This window comes from Diceros bicornis, chromosome 7 (assembly GCF_020826845.1).
Source record: "Diceros bicornis minor isolate mBicDic1 chromosome 7, mDicBic1.mat.cur, whole genome shotgun sequence".
Lineage (NCBI taxonomy): Eukaryota > Metazoa > Chordata > Mammalia > Perissodactyla > Rhinocerotidae > Diceros > Diceros bicornis.
The window spans coordinates 82769632-82792455 of NC_080746.1; the positions used below are offsets into that span (position 1 = coordinate 82769632).

Below are 22824 nucleotides of genomic sequence, written 5' to 3' on the forward strand. Positions count from 1 at the left end.
GCTTGCGCCACCGGGCCGGCCCCGAGACAAGTATTCTTTAACCTTTAGTACAAGGAGTGTTTTCAAAGGTGTTAGCAAGATCTTTTCTTCAGTGCATTATGGTATGATATCACTGCTACTGCTGTCACAGTGTAATTAAGATCTTGTCAGACTTTCTATTCTAAACCAAGATAAGCATCACTGAAATTTTCCATTGAAGGTGTCAGACGTGGTTAAGTCATAGGTGTTATCATGGTGGATTGGGGGAGGACATGGGGCTTTTATTTCATGTTGCTTTGTTTTAATATTATTTTATTAAGCTCATTTTTGTTTATTGCAAGGTAACAATGTTAAAAAGCTGAAGATTGGGTTCTACTTATTATGTTTCTACAAGCTATGTTTATGTAAATTAAGGTCAGATTTCTTAATTGCCCTGCAGTTAAATGTAGAATGATATAACAATCAAGTTGTAGATTATTTATTGTATATATATGTTCATGTATGTATTCTATGTGTTCATTGTCTTACATAACCAAACGTGGTCAGATTTGTGCCTGGGAGAGCACATATCGTAGGAATAGGAAAATGAGTAAGCAGGTAGATACGGCTTGCTTCTCAGGCCCTGGGTTTCAGGTCCAGGGCAAAGAGCAGAAACTCCAGCTTTCTGGTGTATTCTGCCTCTTGGGCATTAGAATTTACCAAGCAGTTTACGTGGTCCTCAGTATTGACAAGCTTTTCGAAAGCTATTGGGTCCTAAAAGACCTCTCAAAGCCTCCCTTGATGACATCCTTAGCAATAAGAGTTTCTTCTGTTTATCAAGTGACTGTGATGTACGAGGCACATTATCAATATCCCTTATGTAATATCCTAGTTAGATATTACGTCCATCTAGAGATGAAGAAATTGATCCTCAGAGAGGTAAGTGACTTGGTCAGGGCAATATATCTACTAAGTGGTCAAATCTATATCTGATATTTTATTTTAATTGTGGTAAGAACACTTAACATGAGATCTACTGTCTTCATAAATTTTTAAGTGCAGATTACAGTATTGTTGGCTATAAGCACAATGTTGTACAGCAGATCTCTGGAACTTATTCGTCTTGTATACCTGAAAATTTATACCCATTGAACAGCAAATCTCCCTTTCCCCCTACCCTACCCCCTGGCAACAACCATTCTACTCTCTTTCTATGAATTTGACAGTTTTAGATACCTAATATAAGTAGAATTATGCAGTATTTGTCCTTCTGTGACTGGCTTATTTCACTTAGCGCAACGTCCTCGAGGTTCATCCATGTAAGATTGCTGCATTATACGGTAGTTCTATTTTTTATTTTTTGAGGAACCTCCATATTGTTTTTTTTTTTTAATTTTTATTTCTTTTGTGCATGCACAAAGGAGTGCATGCACTTAACTGCTTGCGCCACCAAGCGGCACCCCCCATATTGTTTTTCTTAGCAGCCGCATCACTTTACAATCCCACCAGCAATGTACAAGTGTTCCAGATTCTCCACATCCTTGCCAACACTTATCTTTTGTTTTGTTTTGTTTGATTATAGCCATCCTAACAGCTGTGAGGTAATATCACATGATTTGATTTGCTTTTTCCTGATGAATAGATCTGATTTTAAAATCCATGCTTTACTCATGCTTCCATACTGCCTTCCCTTAAACCTACTTTCACATTTCCCCAAAGTGGACATCACCAAGCATCTTATTCTGTGCTTTGTCATGTTAACAGAATCATAGGAAGCATCAAGACCCTGGAGCGTGTCCAGACGTCTACTCCCAAATGGACAAATTGCTCCCTCCTCCTATCATCTTAAATTCGTGGTTATTGTTTCCTTTGAATCAGCCCTTGATGTGTGTATCTAACAATAGATATAAAACGAAAGAAAGCCACAGTTCAAGTGGTGGTTTATATTATCAGGTTCTGCAAAAGAAATTATGAAACACTGGCCACTCTCCCTCCCTTTAGTGGTTAAGTAAAGTCAAAGAAATTTGTAATCATCTCCAATCTCTTATTTTAGGCTAAAAAATACGTTGTTAAAAATTGTTTAAGGGCCGGCCCTGTGGCTTAGTGGTTAAGTGCACACGATCCACTACTGGGGGCCCTGGTTCGGATCCCGGGTGCGCACCGACACACCGCTTCTCTGGCCACGCTGAGGCCGCGTCCCACATAAAGCAACCAGAAGGATGTGCAGCTATGACATACAACTATCTACTGGGGCTTTGGGGGAAAAAAATAAATAAATAAAATTATTTTAAAAAAATTGTTTAATATTTTTTATGTTACGTATCAAGTTAAACTTTGAGCAACTTACAGAAAATGAGTTTAATGATTCTGGAATTAAAAATAGGACTGCCTGATGGCTAAGATTCTAGACTTGGTGCTGATAGATCTGTGCTTGGGTTTGACAGTGTGTGTGGAGGCACCACACAAAAAAATCATCTCCCTCAAATTCGCAATGAACTTGATGCACCGACTGACTGCAGTGGCAGTTATGAAGTTGTGTGAATTATGGATGCTGTTCATTTTGGTGATTCTAAGGCAGCGAGATCCAGGGGAAAGATTGATAGACCTGAGAAATCAGAATAATCAGATGTGATTCCAGCTCAGTCGCTTCCAAGCCTGTGAGCTTGGTTGAAACTCCCTTGCGTGTTCCTCACAATATTATCCTGCTTGCCGTGAAATCGTGTGTAAAATTGTCTTTGTAACAAAGCCCCACAAGTGTCTCACAAGGGTAAAATATGGCTTATTATCATTACAGTATCTTGGCAGAGATTTCTAAAACCAAAGAAGCAAACAAAAACTTCAGTATCACAAATACCCTAAAAATTCGTGTTGGAGCCACAGTCTTAATTACTTCCCTACGTGCCCCCCACTCCCCACTACTTCCACTTCTTTTCCTCGCTGCCTTACTGCTTCCTGCAGGACCAGCCACAGGGGCAAAGCACCTTCCTAAACATGGCGATTCATGCTTTCTTTTTCTTCTTTGATTTCTCAAGCCAAGAAATTTGCAAGGCCACTGAAGTCTTCATGTGCCCTCTCTGTGACAAGAACTGCTCACTGCAAAGACTCAACGAGAGCTGTATCTACGCCAAGGTGGGTGTGGACCCTCACCCCCACCTCCCCCAGCTCTGCTTCTTCTAAGAAGCAGGTAGTAACAAGTCTTCCAGCAAACTGCTTTCTACCAAAGTTAAGTGTTCCCCAGAATTTCAACAATCCATACCATTGACAACGCAATAAAATACCACCCTGCAGCAATTACAAAACAAATATATTTTTATTTGAATATCTTTGTCTTCCTTTGTTTTTATAACTGATTATTGCCATCATAGACATAAACTTCCACTTACAATGATATCTAGATGTTTTTAGGAGAAAATGATTATTTTCATTGCTAATGATTAGATTTGTATCTTCCATGAAGACCCATGAAATTAAACTACTTCTAATTTTACAGAGAAAATGAAATAATATACCAAAAGTTCTCAAATTGCTGCCTATTAGAATCACCCGAAGGGCTTTTTAAACCTCCTGAAGCCCAAGCCACACTCCAGAGCAATTAAATCAGAATCTTTGGGTTTGGAACCTAGGTGTCAGCATATTTTAAAACTTTCCAGGTGATTCCAATATACACACAAGTTTGAGAAACTCGATTTTACAGTTATTATTATTTATTTGTAAAAGGGTTTATTAAAGTATAATTAACATATAATAAAATGTACATATTTGAAGTTTATAAATAGATACATTTTGATTATATATATGCACCTGTGAAACCATCACCACAATCAGGATAATGAATGTAGCCATCGCTTCCAAAGTTTCCTCAAGTCCTCTTATAATCCCTGTTCCTACCCCACCCCAACCCTCCCCCCACCCCAACTCCCACCCCCACCCTTCTCAGGCAGCCAGCTGCTTTCTGTCATTATAGATGTTTGTGTTTTCTCGACCCTTATGTAAATGGAATCATACAGTGTGTGATTTTTTTTCTGGCTTCTTTCACACAGCATAATTATTTTGAGATTCATCCATGTTGTCACATTTATCTGTAGGTCATTCCTCTTTATTGCTGAGTAGTATTGCATTATATGACTAGACCAGAGTTTGTTTATCCATTCGTCTATTAGTGGACTTTTGGGTTGTTTCAAGTTGTTACCATTTTAAATAAAGCTGCTATGAACACTCGTCTACGAATTTTCATATAGACGAGTATTGTTATTTCTCTTGGGTAAATACCTAGGAGTAAAATGATTGGATTATTTGATAGGTGGATGTTTTAACCTTCTAAGAAACTGCCGAACTATTTTCCAAAGGCTTTATGCCATTTTACATTCCCACCAGCAGTGTATGAGAGTTCCAGTTTTCCATATGGTCACTAATCCTCAAGATGGTCAGTCTTTTTAATTCTAACTGTTCTAATACACGTGTAGAGATATCTCATTGGAGTTTAGTTACTTGAAAATAATTGGATCCTTTTGGGTCTTGCTTTTAGGATTTGTGAAATGGGCTCACAGCAGTGCACTACCCAGCACTACTTTTTCCCACAATAAAAGCAAGATCTTTCTGTGTCCTGTACCCAATGCACTGCCAATACTGAGGATTTCCTCATTCCTGGCTAGTGGGAATCGGCACCATTCCCGACTCTGTGTGAGCTCCTGACGCTGTTACCTGTAGTCTTTTCAGGTGGTTCTTTCCTCAGCTAGTTTGCTCACATATGTGCTCACTGGGCGCTGTCTGGGTTGTCCCTCTCTGCACCCTCGTAACTCTTTCAGTGTAGTAACTTGAGGCCGTCATAATGGTCACCTCATTTGTTTCCCACCTCTCAAGGATCATTGTCCTTCATTGCCTAACATGCACTGTCTTGAAATGTTTTTATATTTTTATATATTTATATTAACGCTATATATATTTTGTACATTCTTTGGTTGTTTCCAGAATGGGGGTAAAATCAATCTTTGTTATTCCATCTTGTTCAGAAGTAGAGGTCTCTGTAAAACTAATTTTGACACACTGGGTATAAAATCAAAAGCTACTCAATGTCCTAAACTCAATGTCCTAAACAAGACCAAAACTTAGTAAAATTAGCTTCTGAATTATTTATCTTGAGTGTGTGGCATGAGAAAAGTCTGTTTTGTTTTTAGTTTAATTTCTAAAATACTCTTAGTTTGAATTCTTTTAAACGTTCCAGAAAGATGTCTTATTTGGGGAAGAATTTTCTCAACACCTTTTGCAAAAGCCAAGTGTATTAAAGTTATTAGGTGTATATACACAGGTCCCTCTCCTAGCTCATGCATTTTAAAGACATATGACAGCCTTAGGGACACCAACAAATCCATACATATGTTACTTCTGCTTTTACTTTGACAGGTCTAATAAAACACACTGGCATTGTCTCAACACAAAGATAAGAAACATCCACACATGGCAGAGTGAATAAGTGAAGAAACTGTCCAGAGAAATGCTACATCTCTGGGGCTTTTGTCATTATGCAGTATCTACATCCCTCCTTTTCTTAGTAGCAAAGAGTATGTATAGGGACAGGTATGACTCAGCAATAATTCACTTAATAACTATTATAAAAAAGGTGGAAAAGTTAGCTTGCAGGGAATATTATCTTATGGAATGATACAAGAAATAAAACCCACTAGGATGAAATATTTGTTGTGTCTTGTATTTGTTCCTCTAGCTAAGATAAAATGTAGCTACTTGTTTTTCACCTTAAAAATCAGAATTACTCTTCCTTCATTGGATGGAAATAAACATTCTTTTTTAATAGCAGTTTACGTACTTAAACATCTAGAAGTTACTTGTTGGGCAGTGTCAGAAATAAGGGAGCAGATTTTTACCAAAGAAAGGAGCCAACCAATCTAGGATCATCTATCCACATGATCACCTAGTCACATCATCTAGGGACTTGTCAATTCTGTATGAAATCAATCATCACTCGTGACAAGTAACAAGAATTAAATCTGCTATATTTTGTTGAAAAGTATGTGTGTATACATGTAATTATTCTCTTAATAATTTCAAGGTTATGTTTCGTGGGAAGACTGATTCTGTCATATGATAAAAATTATATGTAAGAACATTAACATTTTCTTTGATGACTGTTTTCATTTTTAATACCTAAAAGTATGGGAATTGAGACATTTTTGCAATTAAGTAATTCGGTGATATTTTCACACTCATTTAAAAGCACGTGATATCACGCTGTGTCAATACCCATTATGCTAAGATTTCTCATTTAAGGGGAAATCATTAGATAGAAGGGTCCTGCATTGTTTTTTCATATAATTCTAAAAATGACTCAACTCCTGACGTTAGCTTTATTCATAATAGTTATTAGCTTTGGGTTTTTTTTTTTTTTTACTTGTTCAACATTTATTTAATACCTAGGATGAGCCTCAGACTGTATACTGAGGCTACAACAGAAATAGGACAGAGGGTGTTTCTTCTCTAAGAAACTTCATGGTTGAGTTGGTGTACGGCTATACATCAGAATCACCAAGAACATTTGTTAAAAAGCAGATTCCTGGGCCTCAGGTACTGAAATTCAGAATCAGTCAATCAAGGGTGAGGCTTACAAATCTGCAAGTTAACAAGCTCCTCAGGTGATTCTGATTCCTAGGACAACATTTTAAAAGATATTGCCCTAAATAGGTAAAGGGTCAGGGGAAGGGAGTGGACTCTTGAAGTTCCCATGTTTGGTGTACCTTGTGCCCAGGTTCAGAGAACATGGATGGTTGTACAGATTTTGCCCTGTCTAAGAATTAATGACTGAGGAAGTGAGAGAGGGCTGAACTCCAGCCTGAATTCCTACTTCCTGCACCCCTCACCGGTAATAGCCTGGCTGGCAGGGTTGAATCTGCCCGAGAGGCACCTTGCTGTCCTTAGCCCAAAGGGGCTTTAATGGAGTATAAGTGGCAGTTTCCAGAGTCTTATGTTATTCTGAACCCATCGAACAGTTCTAGAGAGAGATCTAGCCACTAAAGTAGAGGAGACATAAACTTTAATCTTCCAACCTAGTAAGAAATTTATCTCCTTAAACAATACCCACATTTATTGATTTCTAGCCACACTCACCTCTCTGAGAGAAATCAGATGTCAAAGATAATGGAGAATTTGTGCTTAAACACAGTTTTGTTTGAGGCTCAGTTTGCTTCTATCTTCATATATTCCCTACTCACATCAACAAAATTGGATAAAATGCTTCTCCATAGGTCCCCCTATGCATAGAGGCAAGCTATTTTTCTAATACAATAGTTCATTGCCAATTACATTTGTAGACAGGACAAGCTTCTTTTTGCCTTTAGAAAAGTCTATTATATTGCTTTGGGAATTTTCTTGAGACTTCTTCTGGAGTTTTCTTTTATAGAGCAAGTGTTCCTTTCCTATTAGGCAGAAGGCCTCTTCCCCCATTCTCCTGCCAATCACCCCTGATCTAACCTTGAGCCACCCACACTCTGCTTGACTCTTCCTTCAGCTGCTCCCCATTGTCATTCAGCAGCTCTTATATCAGCACCCACAATGATGTCCTTAGCACCTCAATCTGTACCCACAGGCTTGTAACTGCTCTTCTTCTCTCCATGGTCTCCCATAACATCCCCCATGTAACAGCTTAGTGGATCTAACACAATGATCTTATACGTCTACACTCCTCCTTAGGGCAAGTTCTGAAGTCCTACCTAATTCCCATTCTAGCTTTACGTCCCATTACATGTATGTAATCCCACATTACATGTATATTACATGTATACTTCACTGTGTCTCATGGATGTGTTTCTAAAAAGTTAGTGTTGAAATTTATTGAGTTAAAAAATGTCTGAAACCTAGCAAGAAAAAAAAAAATGAAGAGCTTTTTTAAGGAGAACATTACATAAACCATGACAAATCATGTCCATGCAACACAATTGTTGTTAAGTATGGCTTTTTATCTGTGACTTTTCTGAAAGCATGGCTGTTCCTAGAGCAGGGGAGAGCCATTATTTCTTGGTGACCTTTAAGTCCTCATGTGTAAAGTGTCTGTTCTAATCCTCTAAGAGGCAGTTTCCTGCACTAGGTCTGTTCACAAAGGAAAGCAGACAGCTGTTCAGCTGCTCGGCAACAGCAGGTGTCTCTGTGGGATGCCTTTGAGAGACAAAAAAGCTGGATTCCCCTGCCGGGTGTGATTTTATGAGCTCTGTAGGAGAATTTCTTTATAGTCCTTTTTTCTCCTGTACGTAATATATACTGATGATTGCTGTGAAAACCAATTTTTGTAACATTTTGAGAAATCCCGAGCCTTAACAATTACAGAGGTTTAGAGCCGTGTAGAACATCTTGCATCTATCCACAGATCTCCAAAAGGAGCACATTTCTGTATAGTGATATTTTCAATAATGCTACATTACAAGAAAACGCATCCTACCTTTATCTGTTTTCCATATTGTTTTGCAGTGTATTCCAGATGTGACAATTAAAATACACATTAGTGTTGTTTTAATGCCCCCACTAAGGAGCCTCTAGCCTGTAGACTGAGCAAAGAAGACACCATTGCACTCCCACTTCCTTATAATAAGGTTCTTTAGCCCCTAATTGGCTGCTCTCTCCTGTGAGGCTAGTGCCCCTATTCTCTCTATAGTTTCTATGGTATTTATGTGACTGCCAAACATATATCGCCTTGGCTGTATTGGTTTAATTTCCCTTACTAACTTATAAATACAGTGAGGGCATTATTGCAAATGAAAAGAAGCAAAGGTAAATTGAATTTACACTTTATTAAAATCAAACAATCCTCACAACCCTGATAGTTGTATTCAGGAACATCGTATAATTGTACATTGTTCTTTATAAAACCTCAGGTAATGTCTGATTCAAACACATTTTGACTACATCCTAAATGTCCAGTGATTTATGACACTTCTTAAAAACAACTTAAAGTGGGATTCATTACTTCCTATGGCCACTACATGACCCACGGCACATTCTGAGACATCAGAGAGTAGGGACAGCACTGGGATTCCTTTCCGTTGGAAGTGCTGGCTCACTGGTGGAAGTCTGCATTTTGCAACATCCCCAATCCTGGAAGTTTCACTAACAGGATGTGCCACTAGGTATGCCTAAACTGAAGAGCTCACTTCTTACAGCTGACAGCATAGCTGGACTATCTGTGGCCCACAAATACTTCCTTGGGGCACTAGGACCACTTCTGAGCAGAAATGAAGGTGGAGTCCAAAGGGAATCCAAGGCAAGAGAGAAGAAAAGGAGAAACCTGCTGATTCCTCCCCTCTCCCAGGAGAAAATCACATGAAACAGTTGCAGGACCCATGGAAGCATCTCATAGCTTATATTTACAAACTACAAAATAAGGCAATTCCTTTGGGAGAAAAAAACACCGTAGGACCTAAGTGCAAGCAGCAATCACTGGATTATTATAACCAATAGTGTGACTAATATTTTTGTTTGTTTTCCATTAAGGTGACATATTTGTTTGATAATGGAGGGACAGTCTTCTTTGCTATTTTTATGGCAATATGGGGTAAGTATGTTCTTCCATTACTTACTTCCTAGCCCTTATTTTCTGAGGCTGTTGCTGCATTTCTTCACACACCCACACACACCCCATGTATCCATTCAACAACAAAGTCTCTTGCTTTGGTTGCCGTCTTTACACATTCACTGCTTCTTTGGGAATTTTAACCCTTGATCTAATCCTGTAATCCCTAAAGCCTCAACCTTACTATGCTAAGGAATGTATTTTTCCTACCAAAAGCAGGTAGTAATTAAAAACTAATTGAAACATACTAGAATCCAAATTAGTTAGGCTTCTTGTTGTTTTGCTCTTGAAGGTGGGGCTCAGAAAGTTTTTTTGTTTGCTTAATATCTCCATTCATCTATTATTTTAACCTTATACTTCATACATTTAGAGATGCAGAATCTATCCCATATACGATTGAGCAATAATGTCTAATACGTAATAAATCCCGTTCCTATCTAACATCTTAAAAGTAAAAATTATGTACAGGTATATGCTTTGGCTGACTTTTTTCACCATGTTTCTCATAGAATTTCTAAAAGACCCAATTAACTGAGGCCTAGAGTAAATCAGACAGGTTGGAATGCCTCACCATTTGAAGAGAATCAGTTACTTTCCTGGTTAGGATCAGATTTCTACCATGGCCTTGTTGAATGCAAGTCATTGTCAACTTGGCAAGTCAAGGGGCTGACCATGTATCCCCTGATACAGAGAAGTAAAAGGTACTGAATACAGGTCTCTCTCCCATTACCTTAATTTCCCAGGAACAGAAACTCTGTGCCACACTCTCTTTCTAGCCTTAAGTGGAAATTAAAAAAAAAAAAAAAAAAATCACTCTTCCAATTTTTCTTCAAGAGAATGCCAGTCGTGATGCATGGCGTTAGGACTACAGTGGGTGGGGGTGAGGAGGAGACAGTAAAGAGTCAATCCATTTGTTTCTGTCCACAAAAAAAAAAATGTGAAAGTGTAGTTTTGGGTCCCTATTTTCATTGAAGGATTTTTAAATTAAATTATCAGGCAGGGCAATCATGGTGAAATCATTTAGTTTTACCTGATTCCACAAACATTTCCTACTAAGAAAAAAATAGACCAAAATACAAATCAAGGTTACTCATTAGATGCTTCAGCACAGCCAAAAATGGTAAGGAAGGAAACTTTTTGGATGATTTATCCTCTCTTTATGTTTCTGCTACTAGTCTCACGCTTTTACAGTTCTCCTTGGCACAAGCCACATGACAGCGATCTTGCTTCAGCTTTTGGAAGATGGGTTTGTGGAAAGGCCAGGATGTGGGCGAACATTTGCTGTCTGAAGCCTTTTTCCCTTAGTTTTACATTGAGGTACGAAGTGAAGGTATTTCATCCATAGGAATGCCATCACGTGCATTTTCTCGGCCTGCTGGCAAGGATGAGTCATTCACAGTTGGGTTATAATAACTAGAATTCCCAAAACTTACATCATACGGTTCCGGTGCATTGTCTAATCGCAGCACTAAAAAAGTAACAAAATATTGTTTGATGGTGACAGTCTGGAAGATGCACACTCAGGCATCTGCCAGACTATAGGAATTGTTGTAGCTGAGTAAGTAGGTACGTCTTTTATATGGGCTTTTCAGATCTTAGTTTTGAAATTTTAAATAAGTAGATATTTTTCAAGCCACATTTCTTTCTAAGACTAAGAGAAGAGTTTAACTTCTAAAATTTCACTGCTGGTGGACCAAAAATAAGGGAACTAAGGGAGAGATGACAACAAAAGTATAGCAATACTTTGTAGAAAGAAGTATAGACATAAATCTCATTGACTTTTGAATCTGGTGAATTCAGAGCCTTGTCAGCATGTTCGGAGTTCTACTTCTGGTGTAAAGAATAATTTTAAAAAGTGAAGAGCATTAATTTTAAAATCAGTGTTATTATTTTCCAATGTCTCAATATCTTTATGGTTGAGCCATTGAAGATGGAGACGAAAGAAAATTATTTATAAAAGCTGTGTTTCCTTCTGACAGATCCAGGTTATCATGAGCTTGAGGTTTTCTGATCAAGGATATAGGAGATTTTTTTTTTTTCTTTTTCAACAAACAGCCAATTATCATTTCCTTGATGATCTTGAATTTATTTTCAAAGAAAACTTGGCATGCACTAGATATCTTTAAATACTAAAGCAGTGACTAAATAGATTAGTGATCTAATTATTCAGTTAGGTATTCTCATATCCTATCTGTTCCTTAAGAGATCTGTTTACAAACTGGGCTCCTAGGAACCTTAGGGATTTGGGAGAGGTGTCTCAAAGCTGTCTTGAGGGAGTAAAACAGAGGTGTGATTGAGTTATTCTCTTATGCCTCAATCACAACATCTCAGATTGTATCAATTTGATAGCCTGAACCTTTGCATGTGATGACAGATAAAGAAAAGATTCTGAAGTTAAAAAAAGTTTGGAAACCCCTGTTGTTCAAAATCCTATCCTTTAATTTTGAAAAGTGCCACTTTTTATTTATACGGATTGCTAGAAACCCATAACAGAATTCAGTTAAATTTAAAATTAATGGATTTGGTTCTGAAAATGAACAATATGTCAGTCAAGATCTGAACTTATCAAAAATCAACAAGACTTTATCAATGGCATCTACCAGGGGCATTTAACTATTTTTTATGGTGGCAGCAGTCCCTTGTGTAGACTAGAAAACAGATTTTTTGTTCCTGAAGTAAAAAAAAAAAGAGATGAGTCAAGCATTTGAAGTTATTTCATTTGTGTTCTAATTAATATTGTATAATTAAGATTAAACTAAGTGCTTTATTCTTAGCAGATACGTTTCTCATTCATAGATATGGTTAGTCTTTTCCATCACATGAATAGAACATTCCTGAATTAAGGTATATTGTGACTTTATGTACCCATGTATGCAACTCTTTAGAGATTCTGCTTTAGAGACTCATTAGGATAATTAATAGAGGGCTACTGCATCGTGTAAACTTTAGAAGAGCTCCAAATTAGAATAAGTCATTATTCAAATTATTGCTACTAAGAGTTCCAACAATGACATAGAAGGGCTTTGCAGGGGCCGGCCCCATGGCGTAGTGGTTAAGTGTGCGTGCTCCGCTGCTGGCAGCCCGGGTTCAGATCCTCGGCACGCACCAATGCACTGCTTGTCAGGCCATGCTGTGGCGGCATCCCATATAAAGTAGAGGAAGATGGGCACAGATGTTAGCCGAGGGCCAGTCTTCCTCAGCAAAAAGAGGAGGATTGGCATGGATGTTAGCTCAGGGCTGATCTTCCTCACCAAAAAAAAAAAAAAAAAAAAAAAGAATGGCTTTGCAGTTACTTACTGACAAAACCGGCCATGTTTTTTCTTATTATCATACCATTATCTTCCAATTGTATAGATATGTTTTAGGTTCTGGGATTATTATTTAAACAAATTGTGATGCAATTAGCAACAGTTCCAAATGGCTCTTAAATTTCACTCCCAAGTCCATAATTATTTTGGCTATGTTCTTTGAGAAACAGAGAGTATTAAATCTTTAGTCTGTTTCTGTCATATGAATCTCTGAAACCCTTCTAGATAATGTAGTGAACATTAGCATCCTCACTTAATTAAAAGCACTGTGTGCAGATAAAGTTCTGAAAGTTGTTTTTACCTGGTTCATTTCTGTCGTCATAAAGTCGCCGATGGGAAAATGAATCTGTTTTCTTTTTTCCACACAACAAGTAGCCAACAAGACTAAGCAATGAAGCACCCAGAATAGCACCTAAAATGGCTCCAAATACTACTCCTGTATTTCTGTTCTCTGGAGAAGAAAAAATAATTTACAGATAAGAAATAGAAAATAGTTACTCAAAGAACAGAAATATATACATGGACTTTCGGTATACCAAAGAATGTTTAACAATGTTTTTTTAAAAATTAGGTAGTGGTGATGTAGTGTGTGTGTGTTGTGTGTGTGTGCGTTTTATACTAAGTATTTGGGATATATTGGCAAGTATACTTCCTGATAAAACCACACTTCAAATTTTGAATTGCCTTGAAATAATTCTGAGTTTTAGTTTTATAACTGTCTTGCTACTTATTAACACTAATAGTATTGAAATGCCATGTGTATGCTTCATTAAGATCTAATTTCTATGTTGAATGCTATATTAAGTTTTTCATCAACTCTGAATCTCTGATGAACTTTAATGATGAAATGAACTTTGAGCTTGTTTCTATAATAATTGAAAAGTAAAAAGCTAATGGGAGTAAGTAGGTAATAGAAAGTGAATTCTCAAAACCCAAGTGAAAATGTGCTATGAGGAAAAAGCAGTATATTCTGATGCAGGATATTTCCAAATACAACAAATAGACCAAAGCAAGATGCTTGCAGTGCCTTGCACATCAAGAGCAGACGTGTAGGTCTGAGTTTACGGGAGTCCAAAATTTCACTCCTTCATCCCCTTTGCCAAGTACCTTGTTTGAAGACTAAATCATCGATAAACTACTTAATGCTCCCTCAACTCATATTTAGTGTATTTTATTTTCAATGTTTAATAAGCTTATTAATTAGGTAGACAAGGGGTCTTAATTCTATATAAAACCCCATTTATAAAAAAAAAATTAACCTTCACATTGGAAGATTAATAGCAAAATTATTACTAAAATAAAAGTGAAGCAAAATTAACCAAGTTTGTTTTGATTACAGAGTAATGGTAGGAGTAAGTACTCAGTATTCTCAATATGTATATTGGGTTTCGAGAAACAAAAGAGAGAGAATATTTAAAAAAAAAAACTTCCTGATGGAATATCAGATTATATGTGAGTGAAAGAATGTGTTAAAATTATAGCTGAAATGGAAATATATGTACATACAATATATTGGTTGCAGTGCTATAATAAAGCCTAGATTTCAGAATTTAGAACTTTTCCTGTACACTAGCCACAACTTTCAAATAGGAATTTGTATATATGATGTGGTGTTTACATCATTAATATAATGTGTAAGTAAGTTCTATCGGAAATCAATGAGTTCATGGGGAAAAAAAGTATTTTTTTTAAGTTTCAGGGAAACAAAAACATGGTTAGACCTGAAAAAATAAAATATAATAAATTTTCTTTAAATATTAGAGATCTTTTCCACTTTGTTTTAAAGCTTTATGTAATCCCTAAATGAAACATAAAAATGTCCCCATAGTAGAATTTTCTTGTGACACTCACAGCTAAATTCCATTTTGATGGTGTTCGTTAGGTACTAAACTAAAAATTGAGGAGGATTTCCTTTTGTTGAGTTTATTTACATATTTTTTAATATCAGTGTTCTGTTTTCCTGTGATTGCTATGTGGTACCAGATAGTTTATAAATTCATTTATTTCATTCAATTTTTAAAATTCACATACATATATTTTTGAAGTTTAGTTAAATATAGTATTCCTAAAAGCACGTGAAATTTCAAGTAGTCTTTCAAAGATTCAGGTAAAATTGTTACCCAGTGTCTCAAAACTGTACCACTACCTCAGTCTCTGTTTCTTTTCAACCTAACCTTTCTCATTTTGTCCCACCATCTCATCACGTTCCCATACAGTAATAACTAGTATTTCCTGTCTGAAGCCCTAAAATCCCTTCACTATTTCCAGTGAATATCATGGTTGCCCCCGAAAAGGGAGAACTACCTATGCTATTGCAGTCTCCTCATTTTGTCTAGTATGGCACGTTCCTTAGATGTCATCTATATGACTTACTTGAAGATTCAATTTCACACAAAAGGAAAGTTAAATCCATTTATATTTACCTTCTTGGGGGTCTGATGTATTTAGAAAGATTTTTGAATTATTGGTGAATTTTAAGGTGGGCTGTAGAGTTGTTGTTTCTTGAAAGGGAGTAAACCCCACCGAGCTGTCACTGGTTGGGGCGAGCCATTCATCTGGTTCCATCGTCATTTGGGTCACAGACTTGGTGTTTGGTGCTGGAGGGAGGATGCTAACTGTAATGGAACTGCTGTCAGGAGTTTTCATGGTGTCATTGGCCGAAGACCAAGTGAAATTTTCTGAAGATACGGCACGTGTAGCATTGGGAGGTGCTGAGACTGGCAGAGGATTTTCATCTGCTATAGATGAGTTCCAAGGCAATTTAGCAACAAAGCTGTGGATCAAGGGAGGGCTGATGGAGAACATGGGTGTGTGTCTTGGACTCCCAGTAAAGTTGTCTGCTGATAAATTATTGAAGGAATGTGTTATTCTGTGGATTTTATTTGATGGATCCACAGGAGAAGAATTATTTGCCTTGGGATAGGCAGTTTCTCTATTTTCTTTATCTGAGTTTAAATTTGCTTCAGTTCCAAAAGGAACAGATTCATTTACCACTTTGTTCAAGCCTTCTGCAATGCTTTGTGTTGTGTTTGTTTCTAGACCTTCTTCCCCATGGCTTCCAGATAGTCGTAAACTAAAGAAAGTTGAAATCAACAGAATTTTGGCTGAGGTCAACATTGTAGCCTTCTCTGGTGTTGATGCTATTAAGGGGAATCTGAAAGGAAGTAACAACCATTTGAATTATTAAATGGAGTGTTGAGGTTTTTTTAAATGGATCCGTATTTTTAAAGTGATAAAACTCTAGAGACGTAATACTGAGATGATAATACCATACTCTTTATTCCATAATTTTATTTTCTTAGGATTATGTACTAAAACTAAAGTCACTGCGTTATATTTTTTATATACTATTTCTTCCTTCCTTCCTCTAGGCAAATGTGTGTGAAAACTTTGTCAAGCCAGACACCACTGTTACACTATTTCAAAGATCATTTAGCTTGGGAGAAGTTGAAATATATGTAATTATAGATGGACTGCTAAATAAAATTTTCTATGTATTGTAAATATAGGGCATGTAGAACTGTCTGATTTCTTCAACCTATTTAAGAAAGCATGTTCTTCATAAAGATGTAATTTGGAATATTTATTATGAAAATGATGTTACTGATTATACACTAAATGTGCTGCTTTAAAGTGATCTCAGTCAGGAACTCAACTGAAATCATTTTATTAGTGTCTAATTTGAGTTATTTGAGTTTGAAATTAACATCCTATTTTTCACAATACTTTTCACTTCATGATGCCCTTCTTCCTGTTAATCTCAAATTAGGTAAAATAAAAAAGACTTTTAGATTTTAGGATATTCTTTAATTGTATTCCGTTATTGTATGAATGAAGTATCTAGTTGGGAGTGTGTGTGGAAAAGATGACCTAGCTAGAGAGTGGCAGAGTTGGGGTTTGAAACCATGGTCCTGACCTCCAATCCAGGCGTATCATTCTACCTCTTACGTGTGAAAGTGCCACAATTCATAAATAGGAGGATGTGGGGAAAAGATTTTGAAATTAGATTTAAATTAGAATTCTGGCTTCTGTTATAACCTATGAAAACCAATCATCATAATAAGCAATTGCTTTATCATCATGATAATATTCTGACTTCACAGTGTTCTGAAGACTAAATGAGATGATTTAGGTATAAGTACTCTGAACAATATCTGGCCTAAAGTAAGCAGTTAATAGACATTAACTTCCATTTCTTCTTATTAAAATATAATAATATTTCTATAAGTGTCTTACATAAGTTTACAAAGTTTACAATATCATCTCACTTGATCCTCACAATGGTCCCTTGAGACAAGAATAGCTTGTATTATCCCCATCTTGTAGATGGAGAAGCTGAGGTTCAGAGTGTCTAGTAATGGAAGCTAGTAAAAGGAAGAGACAGCACTGAAAGCCAAGTCTACTGACTATAACCTAATTAGATGCTAAAACTTAAAGTATTTTTAATTGGAAAAAAACATTCTTTAAAAAAATGTTAGACTGTTCCTCCTCAAACAATAAAGTCTGAGAACTGATTTCATATTCTTTGAATTGGGCCTTAGAGCTTATTTGTCACTAAAATCCTCCAGGATGATGGGGATAAGAAAAGGGAGGAGATGCAACTGCTGTTATTTAGGACCTGCTGTTTCTTAAAAGCTCTCCCAGAAATTTTTACAAATATTTTCAGTCTTGGTTATTTTTCATTAGGGTTTGAGGAGCCTCAAAATACTCCCTCTGATTGTCTTCTGGTTTTAAGTGCCCCCCTCCTTACTTAATTATTTCTTTCATAGTGTACAACTTAAATATATGTATAATACATCCTGATATAATTTTCTTCAAAAGCTTTTAGCAAGCACTCTATTCCTGTGGATTCCTAAGGTTTTAGAGGTGTAATATCTTCCATGCTTTTTGCTTATCACTTAAGAAAAGTCTACTTAAAAAGCAAGGCAGGCAGACATACAGGAAATTCTTAGGGGCATTATGTGTGAGTGTCTCCAATCTAAACATCCATCAGTAATAGATTGGATAATAAATTGTGTAATATTCGTACCTGAAAATTCACAAATTAGAGCTGCATACAACAACATGGGTGATTATCACAAACGTAATGCAGAGCTTAAAATTCCAGTTGTACTATGTGACTCCATGTATATAAAATTCAAAAACAGGCAAAAAACTAGAATGTTAGAAGTCAGGAATGCAGTTGCTGTGGGAAGGAAGGAGACAACATTGACTGGGTGGGCGTGGACGAGCTGCTGTGTGTGCCTGACACTCTATTTCTTGACCTGGTAGGGATTATATAGGTATTTTCGTTTGTGATAATGCTGTTTGTTTATATTTCATTCATTCATTTTTCTGTGATAACCAAGAAAATTGAGTTAGATCCTAGAAAATTGTTAACATAATTGGAAAACATATTACTATTATGCATTTATTATATCAGATGCTTTGCATATTTTCTCTTTTATCTCTTACCAAAAACTATCAAACAATGAGGAAGGGATTATTAATCTTTTTTACAGATGATTAAATGGGGTGTAAAAAGTGTGAGTAATGTATCCAAAGACACACAGCTCGTGACTGAGAGATGGCTTTAGGATTCACACCTTGGCGTTAAAGCTAGTAATCACTCGTCTATCTAACAAAAGTTACAAAGGAGTATCAAATTTGGTACTCACCTACTTTTTCGAACCTTTTCCCACCATCATTTTCATAGCATGGCTTCTCCAAATTTTATTATTTTAACCACAGCAGTTTATCATCCCATTTTTTTAAGCACTGGAAAAATAGGGCCTTCTATCTTAAGTACCTCTCAAGTACACTAAATACACTTGTATCCTAATTTAAGAAAACCCCAACAATTGTCTCTGTGGTTTCTAGATGGACATCTTTACCATGTAGTTTACAGATTAACATTAACAAAACATGTGTGATTATTCCCAGGACCTGTAGTTCACCAACATTTCATTGAACTGATGCCTCGCCTAGCACATTTACAATGCAATTCAGTTTAGTTTAAAAATACTTACAGGTCCCTTATCAGAAACATCTTTCTCCTGTGAACTCCGTCAAGTTCATAGCAAATGTTATAGCCCTTTTCATCATCTACTGCCAGTGATCTGATTAGTTGATGACTTGTGCTTCGTGGCCCTTCTTATCATTATTATGCAGTTTGATTTACTTTCTCTACACTTAGGCTTTCAGGTTATTTTCTCTTCCTAATGAAGTCATCACCAGAGGGGAAAATCAGCCCTTCACTGCTCTACTTTTCTCGTATTGTTACATTAGGAGCATGGCCTTGAGCTTTCGCTGCCTTCCTAGGAGAACCTACATACCAAGAGTCAACAAAGTGAGTTTTGTTGTTCCTGTTTCACTTCGCCTGTAACACTGAACCACCAGGGGATCTCTCTACCCTTCATTCAGCTTTTGATTGTGACTTGAAAACCTAAGGTATTAACGCCCCAATTGAGCCAAGCATTCTGTTACTGCGTATAATTTATCTCCAGGGAAGAGACGGATAAGACAGTATGTTGTGAATGCTATTTGCAGTTTCTTCTGAAATTAATACAGTTGCAGGTAAGGCTACAACTTTTCCTTGTTCCCTGGCTTCTAAGAGAACCAGGTTACACCTCTTACTCAGATCCCTTCATCTTAAAGGGATAGAAGCAGCCAGGAATTGAAGTCATCAGCTATCCAGAACCCCAGTCCTGGACTTGTGCTGGAGCAAGGGCTAGGTAATTTTCTTTAAGTTTCACCCTATTCTGGATTGAACAAAACATGTTGTAAGCAGCAAAGGTTAATGGAGATGGTACAGAAGCTCTAGAGGGCTATAAAAGAAATCTGTATTCTTTCTCTTTGCACTTTCCTCTCAGCCTCTACCTCTCGAGTTCAAATATTTAAACTGTGTTATACACTTGTTATGTAAAGCTGAAGTTATGCCGGATGATGGATGGCATGCTTGTGTGCAAGTTCATCTTTCAACCAGATGCATCGTGGAGGCAGAAAGAAGGTAGGATGAAAGAAAGTGAAATTGTAGGAGAGAAAAATCAGGAGACCCAGGTAGCATCATTTCCCCTCCTGTTCTTTTCCCCTTCTTGCCCCTAGGTGGAAATTCCTAAGAGGACCTTTGAGGGTGTAACATAGGAACAGAGCTAAGATCGTTACAAACTTGAAGAACTTCTAAGATGATGATGATGATGATGATGATGATGATGATGATGATTAGAAAAGAAAAAAACAACAGGATCACCATCGACTGTGTAATACCTTAAACACAGATTCTAAACCTTTCTATATATACTGAAATGTTTTTATTGTTTCTAGGATTGAACAGCTTTTAAAATATACTTTCAGAGTATGAGTTTCACTGCGTTTTTAAATAATTCCTCTACACAGAGAAAATGAACACTGTTTTCTGCCCTGTCTTTGGTGTTGGCACTAAAAAGTGGTTTCACATTACTACTTTTGTTTGGAGGGCTGTAGGAGGTGGTGAGAGATGGAAAAAAAAAACAAAAAAAAGAAAACCATGACCGTTAAGGAAGCAAATGCACGCTCCCTGTGCATAATTTCACTTCTCCTTAAATGCATAAAGTCATTATTTTGCCCAGCCTTCCTATTGTAACTGAGTCATACCCATTTTATACCAAGCTTTGAAAATAAGGAGGTACTGGTCTGTGTCAGGTAATCAACCCATGCAAAGGAAGAGAAATGCTAGGCGTTCTAAACTCAGTCAAAATCAGAAATTTTAAATAAACACATTAGTTGAGGCACACTGAAAGGGTAATATAAAAACATGTTTCTGCAGTGAAATAAAGAGTATACACTGTGCTACTTCTCTCAGTTGCTTTTGATCATTTCTTGTAGATCTCAGGCTACAAATTAAGATAGATTGGTTTTGTTTGTCTGTCACAGGAAACTCAGTCTGACATGTAGCCAACATCCTAGGCACACCTTGAGTGTTACTTTGAGTGGCCTTTCCAATCTTGGACAGTATTTTGCTTCCCCTAAATGAAAGAGCCACAATAAATTAGGACGCAATGAATTATGCTTCTAGAAATGCCTCTTTTATAGGAGGGTTTTGAAAAGGTGAGAAGACTTAACTAGCCAAAGAGTAGGATTGTACCTGAGGACCTTAGGCATATCATTTTACTTTTATTTGATTTAAAAAGAATGAAAAAGAAAAGGAAAAGAAAAATATGACTTTCCTTCAACAAAAAAAACAAATTTCAAAAGTTTGTGAACCTCATTCTAATTAAAAGACTGGTATGCCTAAATACAGGAAAATTATATCGAATGTCATATTCCCTGCTAACTTGGGCGTTCTCAGTCATCAACTTCAATACTGAAATAATTAGGTGGGAAGAGAGTCAAGCTTAGATAGAGACTGTCTCTCCAAAGAAATATTCTGGACCCAAATTCCCAAGCATGGGATTTTCAGCCTTCTATCATGTTTCACTGTGTGTGGAAACAGCGTCTATGGACCAAATAGAAAGTGGGTAAATAGTAAATCGACATTCCTTTGATAAAAGGAGCCTTACATAGCCACAAACTGAAAATACTTTTAAGAAACTTTATCCACATCTTCATTCCACGAGGTGTCTTCTCTAGCAGCTGACTTAGCCTTTTAGATTTCCAGTGAGTGCTAAACACGTGCACAGACCATGCTAAGCAAAATAATTATATACATAACATTTGTGAATTTTTTGATTAAGAAAATGTTTGGAAAAGATGTATAGAAGTTTGTAATTCATCATATTAGAAAATTGTTTTTCAAAAACTATATTCTAATACTTTAGCAAGAACCTTTAAGCACAAGTGCATAATTTAAATCTAAGTATTCAATTTATATTCATGCTGCTATTTCCACTTTAAACATTTTGAAACTTTTACTAAGATCCGACTTAAGGAAACTCTCTCTCGTAGTCATGTACGTTTTAAATAAGGTTTTTATTGAGGTCTTCAGCTGGTTTCATCATCTAGCAAATTTGGCAGTAATTCTTAAAGTTAAGTCACTCAACAGTGCAAATGCTCATTTGGAAGGTAATTACTTAATGAAACAACTATCTGTCTTTACATCGGTCTCTATAGCCACTTGCCAGACTGTTCTGTCAAAAGTTGAGCCTGCTTTCATTCTCTTTGGTAGATAAATGAAAGAGAGAGAGAGAGGTGGAAGAGGGGGGATCCTATGTAACCCAGCACACACTTACCTTCAAGTCTAGAGGTGTTTTCAACCAGGAACTGAAATATCACTGCTGTCCTGGCTGGATGTCTGCCGTGCATTCGAGAAAGCAGATGGGTTAAGTGTGCTGGTGTCCCACTGAGCAGGAGGGTGCCAGAGAAACGAAATTGGGCGGGGCTGGCCTATGTTGCCTGTGTAATAGAGAGCCCAGGAACCTGACTAACCTGCTTCTCAGCTGTCTGCATGAAGAGATCGCCTCATTCAGCCCTTAAAAAAAAGCCCAACCCTCCAGCTTTCATAGGTTGGTTGTTTTGACTTGGGGCAGGCTAGTTCTCTTGAGCAACAAGGGCCATCCATTTCTTACCCTAAGTGAAAAAAAGGACAAAGACTTTGGTAAGGTCCCCTGGTGCATCAGGACTTTCTGACACGTACTGAGTTCCCCCTTTGCAGGTGAGGAAAACAAAATGAGTCATACCCTGCACCTGAGGCTCTGTGCCAGCCCTAGGTTCTCTCCTAACTCATAAACAGATCTTTCTTTCCCATGGTAAGATGCCCTATTGTGTACTTAAAACCTGAATGGAGAAGATGTAGTCAGGTTTGTAGTGAGGGACCTTGTCTGCCGTGCACTGAGATCGCTTTTATAGAAGAACCGACTTAAGACAAAATGAATTGATGTGTACTGGGATCCTTGAGAAAGCTATGAAACATTAAGTAGAAATAATCACCAGGACTGAGATGGGGTTTCTTGCTGACTTTCAGGCGTTTGGGGAGTAATGGGGGCCTGTCTGAAAATGGCCATGTGATCCTGAATAGTCCTGGAAGCCTTCTCAATT

The 22824-nt window shown here is 37.1% G+C and overlaps 2 protein-coding genes across 2 annotated transcripts in view; one reads left to right on the forward strand and one right to left on the reverse strand.

Moving 5' to 3' along the window:
• ANO3 (anoctamin 3) overlaps positions 1 to 22824 on the forward strand; it is a 266818-nt gene that overhangs the window by 189450 nt on the left and 54544 nt on the right. Inside the window, exons 13-14 of the mRNA XM_058546154.1 lie at positions 2991 to 3087; positions 9448 to 9508. Coding sequence (XP_058402137.1) covers positions 2991 to 3087; positions 9448 to 9508 — 158 coding nt within the window. The remainder of the gene's footprint in view (positions 1 to 2990; positions 3088 to 9447; positions 9509 to 22824) is intronic.
• On the reverse strand, positions 8735 to 22077 carry MUC15 (mucin 15, cell surface associated). Its single transcript, XM_058546155.1, has 4 exons — positions 22020 to 22077; positions 15258 to 15988; positions 13136 to 13285; positions 8735 to 10994 (listed from the first exon to the last, which is right to left on the reverse strand). The coding sequence occupies exons 2-4, from the start codon at positions 15949 to 15951 to the stop codon at positions 10834 to 10836; spliced, it is 1005 nt and encodes a 334-aa protein (XP_058402138.1). The 5' UTR covers positions 15952 to 15988; positions 22020 to 22077; the 3' UTR covers positions 8735 to 10833.